The sequence below is a fragment of the Oryx dammah genome, unplaced genomic scaffold, assembly GCF_014754425.2.
Source record: "Oryx dammah isolate SB20612 unplaced genomic scaffold, SCBI_Odam_1.1 HiC_scaffold_24, whole genome shotgun sequence".
In the NCBI taxonomy this organism is placed as follows: domain Eukaryota; kingdom Metazoa; phylum Chordata; class Mammalia; order Artiodactyla; family Bovidae; genus Oryx; species Oryx dammah.
Window position 1 is genome coordinate 84,703,538 of NW_024070208.1, and position 14,208 is coordinate 84,717,745.

The window sequence follows — 14,208 nt, forward strand, 5'->3', positions numbered from 1 at the left end:
CCCTCACACCCCCGCCTCCCCGGCTCTCTCCCCTCCAGGCCCTCCTGCCCTGCTCTCTCGTTCTCCCTGCCCTGCTCCCTAACTCCTCAGCCCCGCCCCCTCACTCCCCCGCCCTCTTCCCGCCAGGCCCTCCTGACCCCGCCCCCTGCCCCCAGCCCCGCCCCTCACTCCTGACCCCGCCCCCTCACTACCCGGCCCCACCCTGACTTCCCCGCCTTCCCCGGGCCCTCTCCCCCCCTGCTCCACCCATGGGGCCTCCTGTCCTCCCCAGAGGGACCAGGGGGTCAGGCTCTGGAGCCGGGCCTTAGGCCTCACCTTCTGTCTCTGAAAGTGCGCTGCTTGGCCGGCTTATCTCTTCGCAGAGTGAGGTGAGCGAGGGCCGGCAGGGCCGTGGCGGCTCCACCGGGGACGAGGAGAGCCTGGCCGTCCTGCGGAGGTGGGTGGCTGCCTCCCTGGCCACTCCGAGGGGGAGCGCGGCCCACCCGGATCTCAGCCCCCACACCCCGCCCCCGAGAGGGTCTGCACACCGGGGAGCAGAGGTGGCTGGACTCCCGCCCCTGGGAGGAGCAGCTCAGAGCAGAGCTGACCTCGAGGGTCACTTGGCGGGTGCTGGTGTCTCTCTACGTGTTCCTCAGGAAGGCCACGTTTGCCCCCACCCGGCTGGTGGCCCTGGGGCTTGAAGCAGCTGCATTCTCCCTCCCTGAGCCCAGGAGACACGACTCGGGGGCACGGCCCTGACTCTCAGGCCACATGTGCAGGGCCAGCCTCGGGCCCACCCCCGCCAGCCCTGCCCGCAGCCTTTCCTGACTCCGGCCCCACTGGGTGCTCGGAGTCACTCGTCTTTCTTGGCCCCCCTCACCATCTCTTCCTGCCCCCCCTCACTCTGTGGAGGGTCTGCTTAGCCCATAGCCCCTTCGCCCCACACACTGCCTCCCCTGCCAGGATGGCACCTGTCCTTGCACAGACATGCCCTTGGGCACTAGACTCTGGACTTCACAGGAAGGCCCTGCCCACGTGCCTCCTCTGCTGGTGGTCACTCTCCCACAGACCCCCCACCCCTGCCCCTACAACTGCCCTCCGCACTCCTGTCCACTCAGAGAAATGACCCAGGCTCCATGCCTCTCTCCGTCCACGGGGACAGCCTCCTCGCCAGTCCACACTACCCTGTGCCCCCGGTGGCCAGAGAGCCTGAGCCTTTTGCTCCACGCCCCTTGCCACCCTGTGTGGAGGATGGGCACTTAGAACCCCACAGGGCCTGGCGACAGGCTAGCTGTCATTTGCTCATGGTCCCAACCCCAGCTCTGTTTTCTGTTTAAAAATGGGAATCTTGGTCATAGGCAGTTAAAAGGTGATCCTGGTCCACAACGCGAGGTCTGGCCTGCCCGTTTGCCAGCCCGTGCCCTCCTGGGCGTCTCTAACCTCATGGCACATAGCAGGGCCCCAGAGGTCATGCAGGCCCACTTCTTGTGGGAGGCTGGGGGGCCGTGGAGCAGGGTGTTCTCCTGGGAGGGGTCTGGGCAGGGGACTTGGAACTGTGGCCTGGGAGTGGGGAGGCCTGGGGGTCGGGGACTTGGAACTGTGTGTGGTCTGGAAGTCGGGGCTCCTTTGGAGGCGGCCTGTGGTAGCTGGGAGGCGGTGGGAAGCAGCTCGTGCATGAGAGCGCACCTGCCCACAGGCACGTGATGAAGGAGCTTCTGGACACAGAGCGGGTCTACGTGGAGGAGCTGCTGTGCGTCCTGGAGGTGAGGGTGGTCTCCTCCCACAACGTCCCCGACGGGGAGCTGGAAGCCCGTCGGCGGTCCATCCTCGGGACCAGGGCGCGTGGGCGCAGGCACAGCTGCACTGGGACATGTTTGCAGGAAGAGGGAGAGGCTACTGCCTAGGGACGGTGGAGGGGCTTCTGGGTGCGGGGACGCTCAGCCCCAGGGTCTGGGCTGTGGTCTCGAGGGTGCAGGCCCAGAGATAATCCATCAGAACGCACGTGTAAGCTTTGTTCCCTTCGTAGGAGATGTGCCTGTGTTTAGAAAGGTTGAAAGGTGAAGAAATAGATGGAGGCCCTCCCCCCACACACACACAATTAAGTAACTGACCCTGCTTGTAATTCACTCACATTTCTGTGCTTGTCCGTCCTGAATGAATTCAAGTAGATTTGATTCTTTAACCTGAGCAGCGTCACTTCCCCGCCTGGTGGCATTGTGGAACCCGCCTCCCACGCTGACCGCTGTCTCCTCTGCAGGGCTACGCCGCAGAGATGGACAACCCTTTAATGACTCATCTCATCTCAACTGGCCTTCAGAACAAGAAGGACGTCCTGTTTGGAAACATGGAAGAAATTTACCACTTTCATAACAGGTTGGGCCTTCCCTTGGGTTGCTGGAGGCCCCGCCTGCCGGAGCTTTGCTGGGGGAGAGCCTCTCCTCCCGTCAAGGGGGATAAGCAGACGGGCAGCAGGCTCGGGTGGGACGAGCCCAGGGCAGACCCTGAGCAGCAGGGAGCTACAAAGGGGCCGCGCGCCCACAGGGCCAGGCCCGTTCCCGTAAGCGATGCCCACGGCGCACTCTCCTTCCTGCCCATCCCCGCCTCGTGCAGGTGCCAGTGGCCTCTGCGTGGCTTCGAGGAGATGCGGGCAGTCCTTCTGGGGCTGCCGACCCTCAGCGGTCTCGGGCTCGTGGGAAGATGAATAGCGGATGCAGAGGGAATCAGATGGGGGCAGAAGCCTGTGGTCCGGAGGAAGGCCGCCGTGCATGGGTCCCTCCAGCCTGCCCACAGACAGGCCCGTGCCCTGGGATCCAGCCCCATCTCCCTGGATGCCAGGGGCACTGGGACTTATGTCTGACCACGTGCTTTTGCCCCGTCCGTAGCCTCCGTCACCCGCAGCTTGTAAAGGAAGCACTGAGAGGTTAGGGTAAGCAGGGGGCCTGGGCCCTCTGGTCCTTCCGCATCCTCGGCCCTGGCTCTCAGCCGCCCTCCGTGCCAGGATTTATCCGATAGATGGATGGGAGTCGGAAACCCAGACGAAAACTCAACCTCAGGCTCAGGGTCAGCACTGCAGGGTGGAGGGTCCTGCCCTCAGGACCAGAGCAGAAAACCCACTGAGCACTTGGGCTGCTGGGCCTCTAGAGGCCCTGTCTGCTGCTGCGGCCCCTTGGTCCGTGTCCGTGTTCTCCAGAAACAAGGCGTCCCCATAGGGCCACAGCTGCATGTCCTTGAGCGTTCGGCCCAGTCGGGACCCTGGGAGGGACAGGAGTGGGCTGCAGGCCCCGAAGTCAGGCGGCGCATCCCCGCTCGGTCTTGGGCACCATCCAGATTCGGGACAGCCGTCTGGAAAAGAATGTCTAATACCAGGTGACGCTGCCGTCGTATTCTGGCGGTGTTCCGTGACCTGGCACACACTTCTTCATCTAGGATATTCCTGAGGGAGCTGGAGAACTACACGGACTGTCCGGAGCTGGTTGGCAGGTGCTTTCTGGAGCGGGTGCGTGCTTCTCAGATGTGTCTTTCTGCAGGCCTGACGCCTGGAAGTTGCTCCTTAAAGCCACAGTCCCCATCTGGCCAACCGAGATTACGGGGACGGATGTTTCCAGTTTGGCTGAGACGCTGTGATGCTTTTCGTTAGGGCCGAAAGAGCACAGTTTCCCTAAAGCCCAGTAACTAGCTCAAAAAAGAGAGAAAACTAGGACCTTAGCTTTGAGAGCCGGCAGCATCGCAGGGCACCTGAGTTCTGAGTGCGAGTGTGGCGTGCCGACTGTCCTGGCCGGTGTTAGTTCCCTGCTGGTCCCTCGAGCACCAGCTGACCCTGGGCGGTCACACGTGCTCTGAGGTATCAGTCACAGACGCGGGACCATCAGTGGGCTGGGCGCCGTGCACAGACTCTGGGAGCAGGAGGATGGGGTGCAGGGTGCCGTCCCTGGTGACCCTGACCCAGCAGCATGCAGACATCAAGCAGGAGCCGGCACCAAGGGCAGAGGAGGCAGAGGAACCCCGTTTGCGCTGCGTGCGGTCTGGTGCACCTCCCGGTGCTGAGAACCGGGGTGGGGGGTGTCGCCAGCATCGGCCCCTCCTGGGGACCGAGGGGCAGTGCGGGTGCTCAGGCCGCGCCCCCGACCTGTGGAACGCGGGCCTCAGTGGGGGCGGCAGTTACCGTTCATCAGCCCGCCGGCCATCCCGAGCCCCGCGCACGGGCAGCTGAGTCCTTCACAAAGTCTGTGCCGGTCCTGTGTCTGTCTGGCTGTTGCCTGAGGCCAAAGATGGCCACACGGACCGAATGTTTCTAAGAGAGGCGCCAGGACTAGGGCAGCCCTGAGACGGAGCTTCTGGGCGGCTGTTACCTGGCTGACCCGCCACAGCCGTGGCATCTGAGGCGGGGGGGTGGGGGGGGTGGCCCTGGAGTTGGGCCGGCCCAGGGAGCCCGGCGTCCCCACCTGGAGGGCTGTGACTCGGCGGTGGGCTCCGTGACCCCTGTGACGCGGCCCCGCTCCCTGGCAGATGGAGGAGTTCCAGATCTACGAGAAGTACTGTCAGAACAAGCCGCGCTCCGAGAGCCTGTGGAGGCAGTGCTCCGAATGCCCTTTCTTCCAGGTGTGTCCCGGCTGTGTGGGCGGTCCCCAAAGGCCGAGGCTCAGGGAGGGCGGCAGCCGTCTAAGGAGTATGGTGGGGATGGTCCTCCATGGGCTGAGGCTTAGGGGAGGGCGACAGCTGTCTGAGGGGTGTGGTGGGGACGGTCCTCCACGGGAGGGCGGCAGCCGTCTGAGGGGTGTGGTGGGGACGGTCCTCCACGGGGTGAGGCTTCGGGGGAGGGCGGCAGCCGTCTAAGGGGTGTGGCGGGTGCAGGAGTGCCAGAAGAAGCTGGACCACAAGCTGAGCCTGGACTCCTACCTGCTGAAGCCGGTCCAGAGGATCACCAAGTACCAGCTGCTGCTCAAAGTGAGAGGCTGGGCATCCCCGGGAGCCCCCACCCTCCTGGCCCGATGCCCTCTCCCTGGAGCCTGGCTCTGGTCTGGCCACCCTCCCAGCCGCATAGCACACAGTGGCAGTCACCCCAGTCCATCCCTGAGCTCCGTGGTCTCTGGACACTTTCCTCCCATGTCTGCGGGGCCCTGGCTCCCCACATGCCTTTGTGAGAGCCTCCCGTGCGCTACCCGAAGTCGTAGTCGGGGCTGAGGACACAGGCAGGCAGAGCATTCCCCCAACCCTGCGCCTAGGCGGGGGGTGCGTGCCCCAGGGCACATCGGTCTTGCCCCACCAGCGACGGCCGCACGGGAGACACATCCTTGTCCCAGGGCGTCCCAGCCGCTCTCCCGGCAGGGGTGGGGCCCAGTGTCCAGACGGGCAGTGACCCGCCCCCGCACCCCCCTAGGAGATGCTGAAATACAGCAAGAGCTGCGAGGGCGCCGAGGACCTGCAGGAGGCCCTGAGCTCCATCCTGGGCATCCTCAAGGCCGTGAACGACTCCATGCACCTCATCGCCATCACCGGCTACGAGGTGAGGCTCCGCCCACCCTGCCGGCCTAGGGGGGGGGGGCCCACCCGGGGGGGGGGGGGGGGGCGGGGCGCGGCCTGCACGCAGGTCACCCAGAATCCCGTGCGCGGCCGCCCTGCAGGCGGCTCACCCGCAGGTGGGAGCCCAGGACCTTCCCCGCCAGGGCGCGTCCCTGCAGGCGGCTCACCCGCAGGTGGGAGCCCAGGACCTTCCCCGCCAGGGCGCGTCCCTGCAGGCGGCTCACCCGCAGGTGGGAGCCCAGGACGTTCCCCCCCCAGGGCGCGTCCCTGCAGGCGGCTCACCCGCAGGTGGGAGCCCAGGACGTTCCCCCGCCCCCCGGGGCCGCGTCTCAGCGCGGCAGGGCTCGGGCCCCACCCCGCGGCCCTCCCCTTCTCGCAGAGGCAGCGCCTGACTGCGGGATGCCGCCCGCTGTGCGCTCAGGCCGCTCCCTGGTTCCTCTCCGCTTTGTAAACGCCTTCAGCACTCCTGCTCTCTTTGCTTTTCTCTTTAATCGACTTTCTTTTTGGAGCAGTTCTGGGTTCACGGTGAAACGGGAGGGAGCACACAGGCCTCCCCCTCCCCCCGTGCACGGCGGCCCCCACAGCGCCCCCTCCCGTCGCAGTCGGCGCCCGTCACCCGACGGGCCCACTGACCCTTCACCCAGGGTCCACAGCGCACATCGGGGTCACGCTCTGAGTTCGGCCAAGTGGGTGACCAGCGTCCACCGTGATAGCGTCCCACGGAGCAGTTCCCTGCCCCAAACATCCCCTGTTCGTCCCCGCGGACCCCCTGCGACCCCTGACCTTCCCACTACCCTTGACTCTCCCCAGTGTTGGCGGTTGGGCCCCACGGGCCGCAGCCCGGCTCCCAGACGGGCTTCTGCTTCGCTGCATCGGAGGCCCCAGGCCCCGCTGGCGTTCACCGCGCCCCCTTCCGCCCCTCCAGGGGAACCTGGGCGACCTCGGGAGGCTCCTCATGCAGGGCTCCTTCAGCGTGTGGACCGACCACAAGAGGGGCCACGCCAAGGTGAAGGACCTGGCCCGCTTCAAGCCCATGCAGCGCCACCTGTTCCTGCACGAGAAGGCCGTGCTCTTCTGCAAGCGGCGGGAGGAGAACGGCGAGGGCTACGAGAAGGCGCCCTCCTACAGCTACAAGCAGTCCCTGAACGTGAGTGCCCCGGGCCGGGCACCCGCCTTCCGGGGAGGGCCCCCCCACCAGAGGCCCACCCACCTGCTCTGCCCTCACAGATGACGGCCGTGGGCATCACGGAGAACGTGAAAGGAGACGCCAAGAAGTTCGAGATCTGGTACAACGCCCGGGAGGAGGTGTACATTATCCAGGTGGGCCCCGGGGTCTGCTCGGCCCACGCGGGTGCCCGTGAGCGGTTTCGGCCGAGGGCCGCTGTCTAGGACTCTCTGAGGTTTTATCTCCCAGAGGCCGGCCCACCCCCCTGCCCCGTTCGTGTGGGGCTGCCCTGGGCTGTCCGTGATGGAGCTGAGCCCTGACGGGGAGCAGGGTCCCCGCAGGGCAGAGGGGCTCTGGAGGCAGGGCAGCAGGCTCCTGCGTGCCAGGACGGCGGGGCGGCGCGTGCGGGAAGCGTGTCTTCACCTCGCAGTGGGGGTGGGAGGAGGTGTAGCTGTCGGGGTGTCCACGCATCTGGCAGAGACCCCGAGAGAGCGGCTCAGCCCAGGAGGCGCCTTGCCACATTGCCCGCCGCGGTAGTGACGCCCTTGCTGGTCTGGGCCCTGGCGACCCTGGGGGATGTGGCCCCAGGGCAGCGAGGAGGCCCCGCGACCTGGTCACAGCTCACAACATACCAGCCAGCTTGGCCAGCCGAGGGCCCGCAGAGCTGTTGGGGGGGGCGGCCTCAGCCAGCGCCCAGCTCTCCCCGAGCCTGGGGTCCTCATAGTCCAGCGCCCACCCGCATGGCCCTCAGGCCTGGTGGTCCGCGCACCCACTCCTGAGGGTTCCTGCTGGGTCAGAGTCCAAGCCGCAGGGAGTGGGCCCGGCAGTCAGCACGCCCTCACCCGAGGGTTCCCACGGGTCCCGGGCACCGGCAGAGGGATACGTGGCGCGCGTCGTGGTGGGCACGCACTCACCCCTGGTCTGCTCGGACGCAGGCACCCACTCCTGAAATCAAGGCCGCCTGGGTGAGCGAGATCCGGAAGGTGCTGACCAGCCAGCTGCAGGCATGCAGAGGTGAGGGCCTGTTCCCTGGGCTGCCCCCGGGGCACGTTTGGTCCCTCGAAGCAGCCCCAACCCTTGGCCCTCCAGGCTCCTGGAAGGGAGGGCGCGCGGCTCCGGGTCCTGACCGCTCCGGGCCCCTCTCCCCACAGAGGCCAGCCAGCACCGTGCCCTCGAGCAGTCCCAGAGCCTGCCCCTGCCCACACCGGCAGGCACCAGGTAAGGCTCGCCACGTGCAGGGTTCCCAGTGGGAGCCAGCCAACCCACGCCACCGTGTCTCCTGGTCCCCAAGCCCACTGCCCAGGGCCAGGGCGTGTGTCCCGGGCTCACACGCTGCTGGTCAGTCCCAGCAAGTCAGTGTCAAGGCCTGTGTCTCTGGCCCCAGCGTCAGGCAGAGGCCTGTCCCTGTGTCCCTGTTTTCTCCTGGGGAGGGGGCGGAAATCCCATCATGATCAGCGCAGGGTGGGCGGCTGTCCCAAGAGCAGCCCCGCACGCGTGTGTCAGAGATGGCAGCGCCCCGGGTGGCCAGGTTCTAGGAGCACGCTGACTCAGCTGTGGGGCCCATGGCTCACGGGCAGACGGGGACGAGGGGCTCATTTCACTCTGGCCTTGTTAAATGTCTTTTGCCCTCATTTATTCTCCGTTGCTTCATCCATCCGCTATTTGTTTTTTTAATGTTTCTTATGTAAGCCACATCTAATCGTCTATGGAATAGGACATAGTCTAAACGAATAAACCACAGAACAATAGCTTTAAAGGAGAAAGCATACCCTGGGGGAGGAAAAAAAAACAACAAAACTCTCTTACTTAGCAGCTGTGGAGGTGGGTGTGCCCCTGGCTGCACCCAGAGTTGGGAAGTGCGTGGCCCAAGCGCTGGGGAGGAGCTCAGGGTCGTCCCCTCCCCACCCTCAGGGCCCTGTGAATGCTAACAGCAGCGTTCTCTTCCTTTTTCCATGCGTCTGACGTCATCAGTCCCTCGAAATCAAGCACAAGAAACGTCAAAAAGTTAGAAGACAGAAAAACGGACCCGCTGAGCCTGGAGGGATACGGGGGCCCGACGCCACTGCCGAGGGCCCACGAGAAGGGCCAAGGTGGGTGCTGGGCTGAGCCCCGAGTTCCGGGTTCCACGAGAAGGGCCAAGGTGGGTGCTGGGCTGAGCCCCGAGTTCCGGGTCCCCCGAGAAGGGCCAAGGTGGGTGCTGGGCTGAGCCCGGAGCACCGGGCCCCCCAAGAAAGGCGAAGGTGGGTGCTGGGCTGAGCCCGGAGCGCCAGGTCCCCGAGAAGGACAAAGGTGGGTGCTGGGCTGAGCCCCGAGTTCTGGGGCCCCCGAGAAGGGTGAAGGTGTGTGCTGGGCTGAGCCCGGAGCACTGGGAAGGGTGTGGGTGCCTGCAGCAGGCACAGCGTAGGCACCCCCCGTGGCCCCGGGCAGGTCCGTGGCAAGCATGGGGCCTGGGGGGACCCGGGTGTGGCCGCCCAGCACCCTCCGCACCACCCTCTCTCCCCGCAGATGACGCGGTCACTAGCTCCACCTCAGAAAGCTCTGCCCTTTCTAAAAAGCGCTTCACCCTGCAGAGCTTTGCTGCTCTCAAAGCCCAGAAAGGTAAAGGCGCTCGCCAGCCCACGGCCTCAGGGCGGCTCGCGCCCTGGTTGCCCGCCATCACCCGCGGTGCCATGCTCATCAGTGTGGGCGTCTCGGGAGGGCGTCTGCCTCCTTTGTCACCAGGGAGCATACTCCCCCCGTCGCTCTCTGTCCCCGATGCTCGTGTGTCTGTCATCCATGCGGCCAGAGCTCTTTTCAGGGCCTTGTCTTCGGGAAGGAGGAAGCCCGCGCTTCTGATGGAGGCCCGTCTTGGGAGCCCGAGTGTCCTTTGCCTTCTGGCCCAGCTCCTCCCGCAAGCCCATCCTCTCCCGCCTTTGCCTGTCAGGCCCCGGCCTGCCAGACCACGAGGCTTTCCCTTCCCTCTGGGTGGTTGGAACGCGCAGGCTGGTTCAGAGCGTCTGGAGGGAGGTCTCAAAGCCCGCGGGGGCGCCCAGGCAGCGCATGTACAGGAGAAACAGGCGCAGAAGCTGCAGGGAGGGTCGTTAGAGGGCTCCCCGCCAGACACTAAAAGACTGGAGGTCTTTTCATGGGCCCCGAAACTTGGAGGTTTTTTTTTTTTCTTTCCAATTGACAAAATCATTTTAAATTGGCCTCAAATGAAAAGATGGATACATCCTGGTCCTCACGTTCGCTGGGTTTGCAGAGCACGTGCACTGTGCTTGCGGCACGCGGGGCCCAGGACACAGACACCACCCTCCCCCGGGGCTCCCCTTGCACCCCTGGGTAGTCCCCGGAAGGCGCCCCCCTGGGTCCCTCCGCCCACCAGCTCGGCTCGGAGTCCCCGGAAGGCAGCTCTGGCCGCGGGCCTCATTGCAGCTCGTGCTCTGTGTCACCGCCCGCGCGCTCGGCCGCCGCGCCTCACGCTCTCCTGTTCTCTCTGCCTCTCGCCTCTCTGCAGCTTCTCCCACCAGTCCCGACAAAAAAGCTAAGCGACACCAAGTAAAGAGTGACCCCACGCCTTTTGGGTTACGAGGTAGAGTGGCTCACCTTCTGGACAAGGCCTGACGCCTGCCTCCCCATCCGATTAGGGACCTTGTCTCACCCTCACCTGTCATCTGAGCCGCCCGGCCAAGTAGGTCCCTCCCAGCCAGGGGCAGAGGCAGTGTTTTGTTCAAAAGCTGACGCCCCCGTGACAGCCCTGGTGACGTCTGGCTTCTGGGTGCCGGGCCTCAGGCTAGCCATGCCCAGCGCCACAGAGCTGCTCGCCAAGCGGCAGGCAGCGGCTGGGGATGCTGGCTGGCGTCTGAGACGGGCAGGGCTGTCTCCGCAGAGGCTGTGGGGCTGCGGGGCTCTGCGCCCCAGGCCCGACCTGCCTCGCTGTTGGCTTCCGGGGACAGCGGCCGGCGAAACCCTCTCACCACTAGTCTCTTGGGGGCTCCCGCTGTGCAGACTCGGTGGGTTGGGTCCGCACTGAAGCTCAGGCCTTGGCCTCCGTCGCCGCCACTGCCCAGGAGACCCCAAGACCCCCGGCCCAGATTGAGAGCCTGAGGTTCCCAGAGAGGGTTCCACTGTGCGATTTGCCCTGCGTTTCCCAGACGGCATGACAGTCCCTCAGGGGTGTGGCTGGACCCTACGCCATGCTCAGACCACTCGGGGCCCTCCCCAGCCTCCAAGGACAATCTGTGCCCCAGGGACCCGGGCCACGCCCTCCTGCGACCCAGGCAGGACAGCCCGAGGCCAGCCCTGCACACTCAGCCCTGCCGCGGGGGCTCTGGAGAAAGGAGCCGCCTCCCGCAGGGCTCCTGGGAGAGGCTGCTGCAGGCCCTTTGGGTTCCTCCTTAAGACCAGGGGTGTCTGGGGTGCCTCCCTGCTCTGCGACTCCTGCTCCGGGGCCCTGCCCCGTGCAGCTCAGACGCTGACACTCTGTGCAGGCCTCTGCATGGTGTCAGCTCTGAGCGCCCCTGCTCACCTGTGAGACAGTGAGGTGACCTCGCGTCCACAGAGAGGTGTTAGAGCCTGGAGCAAGCCCAGCGCTGCCAGCCCCGGCCCCTCCTGCCCTGTCCCCTCCCCTCCCCCTCCCGTCCCCTCCCCTCCATCTCCTCTCCCCCCTCCCCCTCCCCCGTGCTCCATCTTCTCTTCCCCCGCCCACTTCTTCCCCTCCCCACCCCATCTTCTCCTCCAGCCCCTCCTCTCCGCCTGCCCCTCCCCCCTCCATTTCCTCCTCCCCTCCCCCTTTTTTCCTCCCCCTCCCCCTTCTCCTCCCGCCTGCTCCCCATCCTCCCCTCACCCTTCTTTCCTCCCCCTCCCACCTCCTTCACCTCCTCCCCTCCCCCCTCCCCTTCTCTCCCCCCCTCCCCCCTGCTCCCCCTCCTCCCCTGTGGTGAGTCACTTCAGTGCATATCAGGGCACAGTGAGGTGTTCTTGGCTTCCACTCTTGCCAACACCAAGCATCTGCTCCTGGAGCTTCATCAGCCCCCTCTTTCTCCAGAGCCGACACCAGGGGCTGTTTCACAGGGACGACAGGTGACCAGACTCACGGTCGTCTTGGTCCGATGTCCTCCTCCGAGCCCCCAGCTCCTGCACGGCTGTGGGCCCAGCATTTCCCCCTTGCTCCCGCCAGTGTGGACACAGGGACCACCTCGCCTGGTTCAGAGGGTCCCTCAGAGGCCTCGGGCAGCCGGGCGTGTTCGAAGGGCAGTGCCCACCCCCGTGGCCCCAGCCGGGTTTGCGGGCGCCCGTGTTCTGGGGCCGGCGCTCTGCGCAGAGGCGCCATCTTCCGCCTGCTTCCGTTTGGCCGGGAGCCTCCCCGTCGGTGCTGGGCGGGGAGAGCAGACATTTACGGCCAGCTGCCCAGCGCCAGGGCCCCTGCTGACCAAGCCCAGTGTCCCTCTGCGCTTCCCGCGCTGGGCGGCTGCGGGCGTGCCCCGGCGGGCAGGGAGGGGGGTCTGTGGCTGTAAACTCGAAGGTCCTGCTCCCCACGCGGCCCCCAGCCACCAGGCCCATGGGTCGTGCATGCGGTGGCTGCCCCTGGGGACGCAGGGCCGGGAAACGCTCGCCGAGGAGCATTCGCGTGGTTTGCAAAGCCCCGAAGAAGCGTCTTCCGGTGGCCTCCCAGCTACTCCCTTCGTCCTCCCCAGCCAGGGTGCCCAGGCCTCCTCCCGGCCCCCGCCTGCCGCTGGGTTAGGGGTGCTGTGCTTGCCGGTGGTCACGGCAAGGGCCTTCCCTTGGCGGCAGACCTTGAGGGGATTCTCACCGGGGCCTGTCCCTCTCTAGGCTGGAGCAAAACGTCCCACCCGTCAGAGACGCCTGAGGATAATGACGGCTGGTCCAGCACCGAGGAGCCCGTCAACTCCTCGGACGCGGAGGAGGACGGCAGAGTGGGCCCCGGGAAGCTGGTAACCTGGGCTCTCACCTGGCCAAGCGCTCCCCGCTGCACCCTCGGGGGGTCAGGGCCCCGGGGCCGTGCCTGCCCCCTGTTAGTTCACATAAGCCTGGCCCAGGGCACACGCCTGCCCGGTCTGCCCTGCAGGGGAGCTTTGCTAACACTGCGCGTGCGTCTCCACCCCAGCATTTAAGAGAATCGCACTGTCCGAGGTGTGAACTTGCCTTCCAGACAAAGTTCTGCTTTAGCATGAGCCCCCAGGGAAGCATAAGCTATCAGAGTCAGGACGCACAGCAGTTATTGGCTGCCGCTGGCTGCTGCCCTAGTTCATACCAGCTGTTTGCAGCTCGCAGAGCACCCCAGAGAAGGAGGGGGTAGACGCACATGGGTGGGGAAAGCAGGGTGCGTCTCAGGTGGCCGGGCGGCCCTTCCCGAGGAGGCCTAAGGGTGAGCGGAGCCGGCCAGGACCCCGGGGGTCAGCGGGGGAACCTCAGCAGGCGGGCAAGCCTGGAAGGGGTGCCTCGTGCTCTTGGGGTGGCCAGAGGGTGGGAGGTGCTGCCCTGGGCCAGGGCAGGGCTGGGCGGCTTGTCCAGGGAGGACGGTGTTGGCCCCCATGAGGACGAGGGCCCCTGGCCCAGCTCTGCCCGCTCCCACGCCAGGTGGTGCGACCCCTGCACAGCTCGTCACACGAGGCTGGAGCCCCTGCGCTCCCGCAGGATAGCCTCCCCGCCTCGAGTCCACACTGCTCGGCAGCTCCATCCACAGAGGTGCTGAGCACCTGGTGTGTGAGGCGCTGGTCGCCGGGCTCTGAACGCAGACGGGGGACAGGAGCCCCCTCTCACGGGTGAAACACGAGCCCCTGGCCGAGCTTGTTCCATGCCCACAGGTGTGGCCCAGGCGGGGGCAGCAGGGCCACGGCGACCAGGCGCTGGTGTGGCGGGCGCAGGGGCCCAGAGGGCCAGGGCGGGCCGGGTTGGCTTTCAGGGGTCCGCGCGAGGCCCCCCCCCCCAGCTGAGGGCTGCGGTGCATGGGATTGCCCTGCCGTGCCTCCCCAGGTCCCCGGGAGGTACACCGTCGCCAGGCTGGATGAGCAGGGGGTCCCCGACGCTCTGGCCCTGAGAAGCGGGGACGAGGTGGAGCTGGTACAGGAGGGAGACGAGGGCCTCTGGTAAGACCCCTGCCCCACGCGCCCCTCGCCCGCACCTGGACGCGCCCTCACCCAGCCCCTTGCAGGTTCGTGCGGAGCCTGAGCTCCGGCGCCGAGGGCTGGGTGCCCGCCCGCAGCCTGTCTGCACTCCTCTGCCAGCGTGGCCCCGTGGGGTGCCTGAGCAGCCCAGGTGAGCCCTGCACCCCACCCCACCCCCGTGAGCACCCCCCAGCCCCATGAGCACCCCCCGACCCTATGAGTGCCCCCTGAGCGCCCTCCAGCCCCATGAGTGCCCCCAGCCCCGTGAGTGCCCCCCGACCCCCGTGAGCGCCCCCACCCCTGTGAGCGCCCCCACCCCTGTGAGCACCCCCACTCCTTTAAGTGCCCCCCAGTCGTGTGAGCGCCCCCAGCCCCGTGAATGCTCCCCCCCCGCCGTGAGCACACCCCCCACCCCCGTGAGTGCCCCCCGACCCCCGT

At 66.6% G+C, this 14,208-nt stretch overlaps 1 protein-coding gene across 7 annotated transcripts in view; it reads left to right on the forward strand.

Moving 5' to 3' along the window:
• The window catches only part of MCF2L (MCF.2 cell line derived transforming sequence like), an 89,931-nt gene that overhangs the window by 73,951 nt on the left and 1,772 nt on the right, over positions 1 to 14,208 (forward strand). For 2 of the 7 annotated variants that reach the window (XM_040267466.1, XM_040267468.1), the window contains exons 15-31: positions 363 to 436; positions 1,676 to 1,742; positions 2,237 to 2,352; positions 3,406 to 3,475; positions 4,486 to 4,578; positions 4,831 to 4,923; positions 5,357 to 5,482; positions 6,425 to 6,646; positions 6,727 to 6,819; positions 7,600 to 7,678; positions 7,816 to 7,882; positions 8,636 to 8,754; positions 9,170 to 9,262; positions 10,161 to 10,235; positions 12,476 to 12,597; positions 13,640 to 13,752; positions 13,818 to 13,921. In XM_040267466.1, coding sequence (XP_040123400.1) covers positions 363 to 436; positions 1,676 to 1,742; positions 2,237 to 2,352; positions 3,406 to 3,475; positions 4,486 to 4,578; positions 4,831 to 4,923; positions 5,357 to 5,482; positions 6,425 to 6,646; positions 6,727 to 6,819; positions 7,600 to 7,678; positions 7,816 to 7,882; positions 8,636 to 8,754; positions 9,170 to 9,262; positions 10,161 to 10,235; positions 12,476 to 12,597; positions 13,640 to 13,752; positions 13,818 to 13,921 — 1,726 coding nt within the window. Of the gene's footprint in view, positions 1 to 362; positions 437 to 1,675; positions 1,743 to 2,236; positions 2,353 to 3,405; positions 3,476 to 4,485; positions 4,579 to 4,830; positions 4,924 to 5,356; positions 5,483 to 6,424; positions 6,647 to 6,726; positions 6,820 to 7,599; positions 7,679 to 7,815; positions 7,883 to 8,635; positions 8,755 to 8,904; positions 9,052 to 9,169; positions 9,263 to 10,160; positions 10,236 to 12,475; positions 12,598 to 13,639; positions 13,753 to 13,817; positions 13,922 to 14,208 lie in introns of those variants that run through there. The other 5 variants (XM_040267470.1, XM_040267472.1, XM_040267467.1 and 2 more) reach the window with 4 other exon arrangements.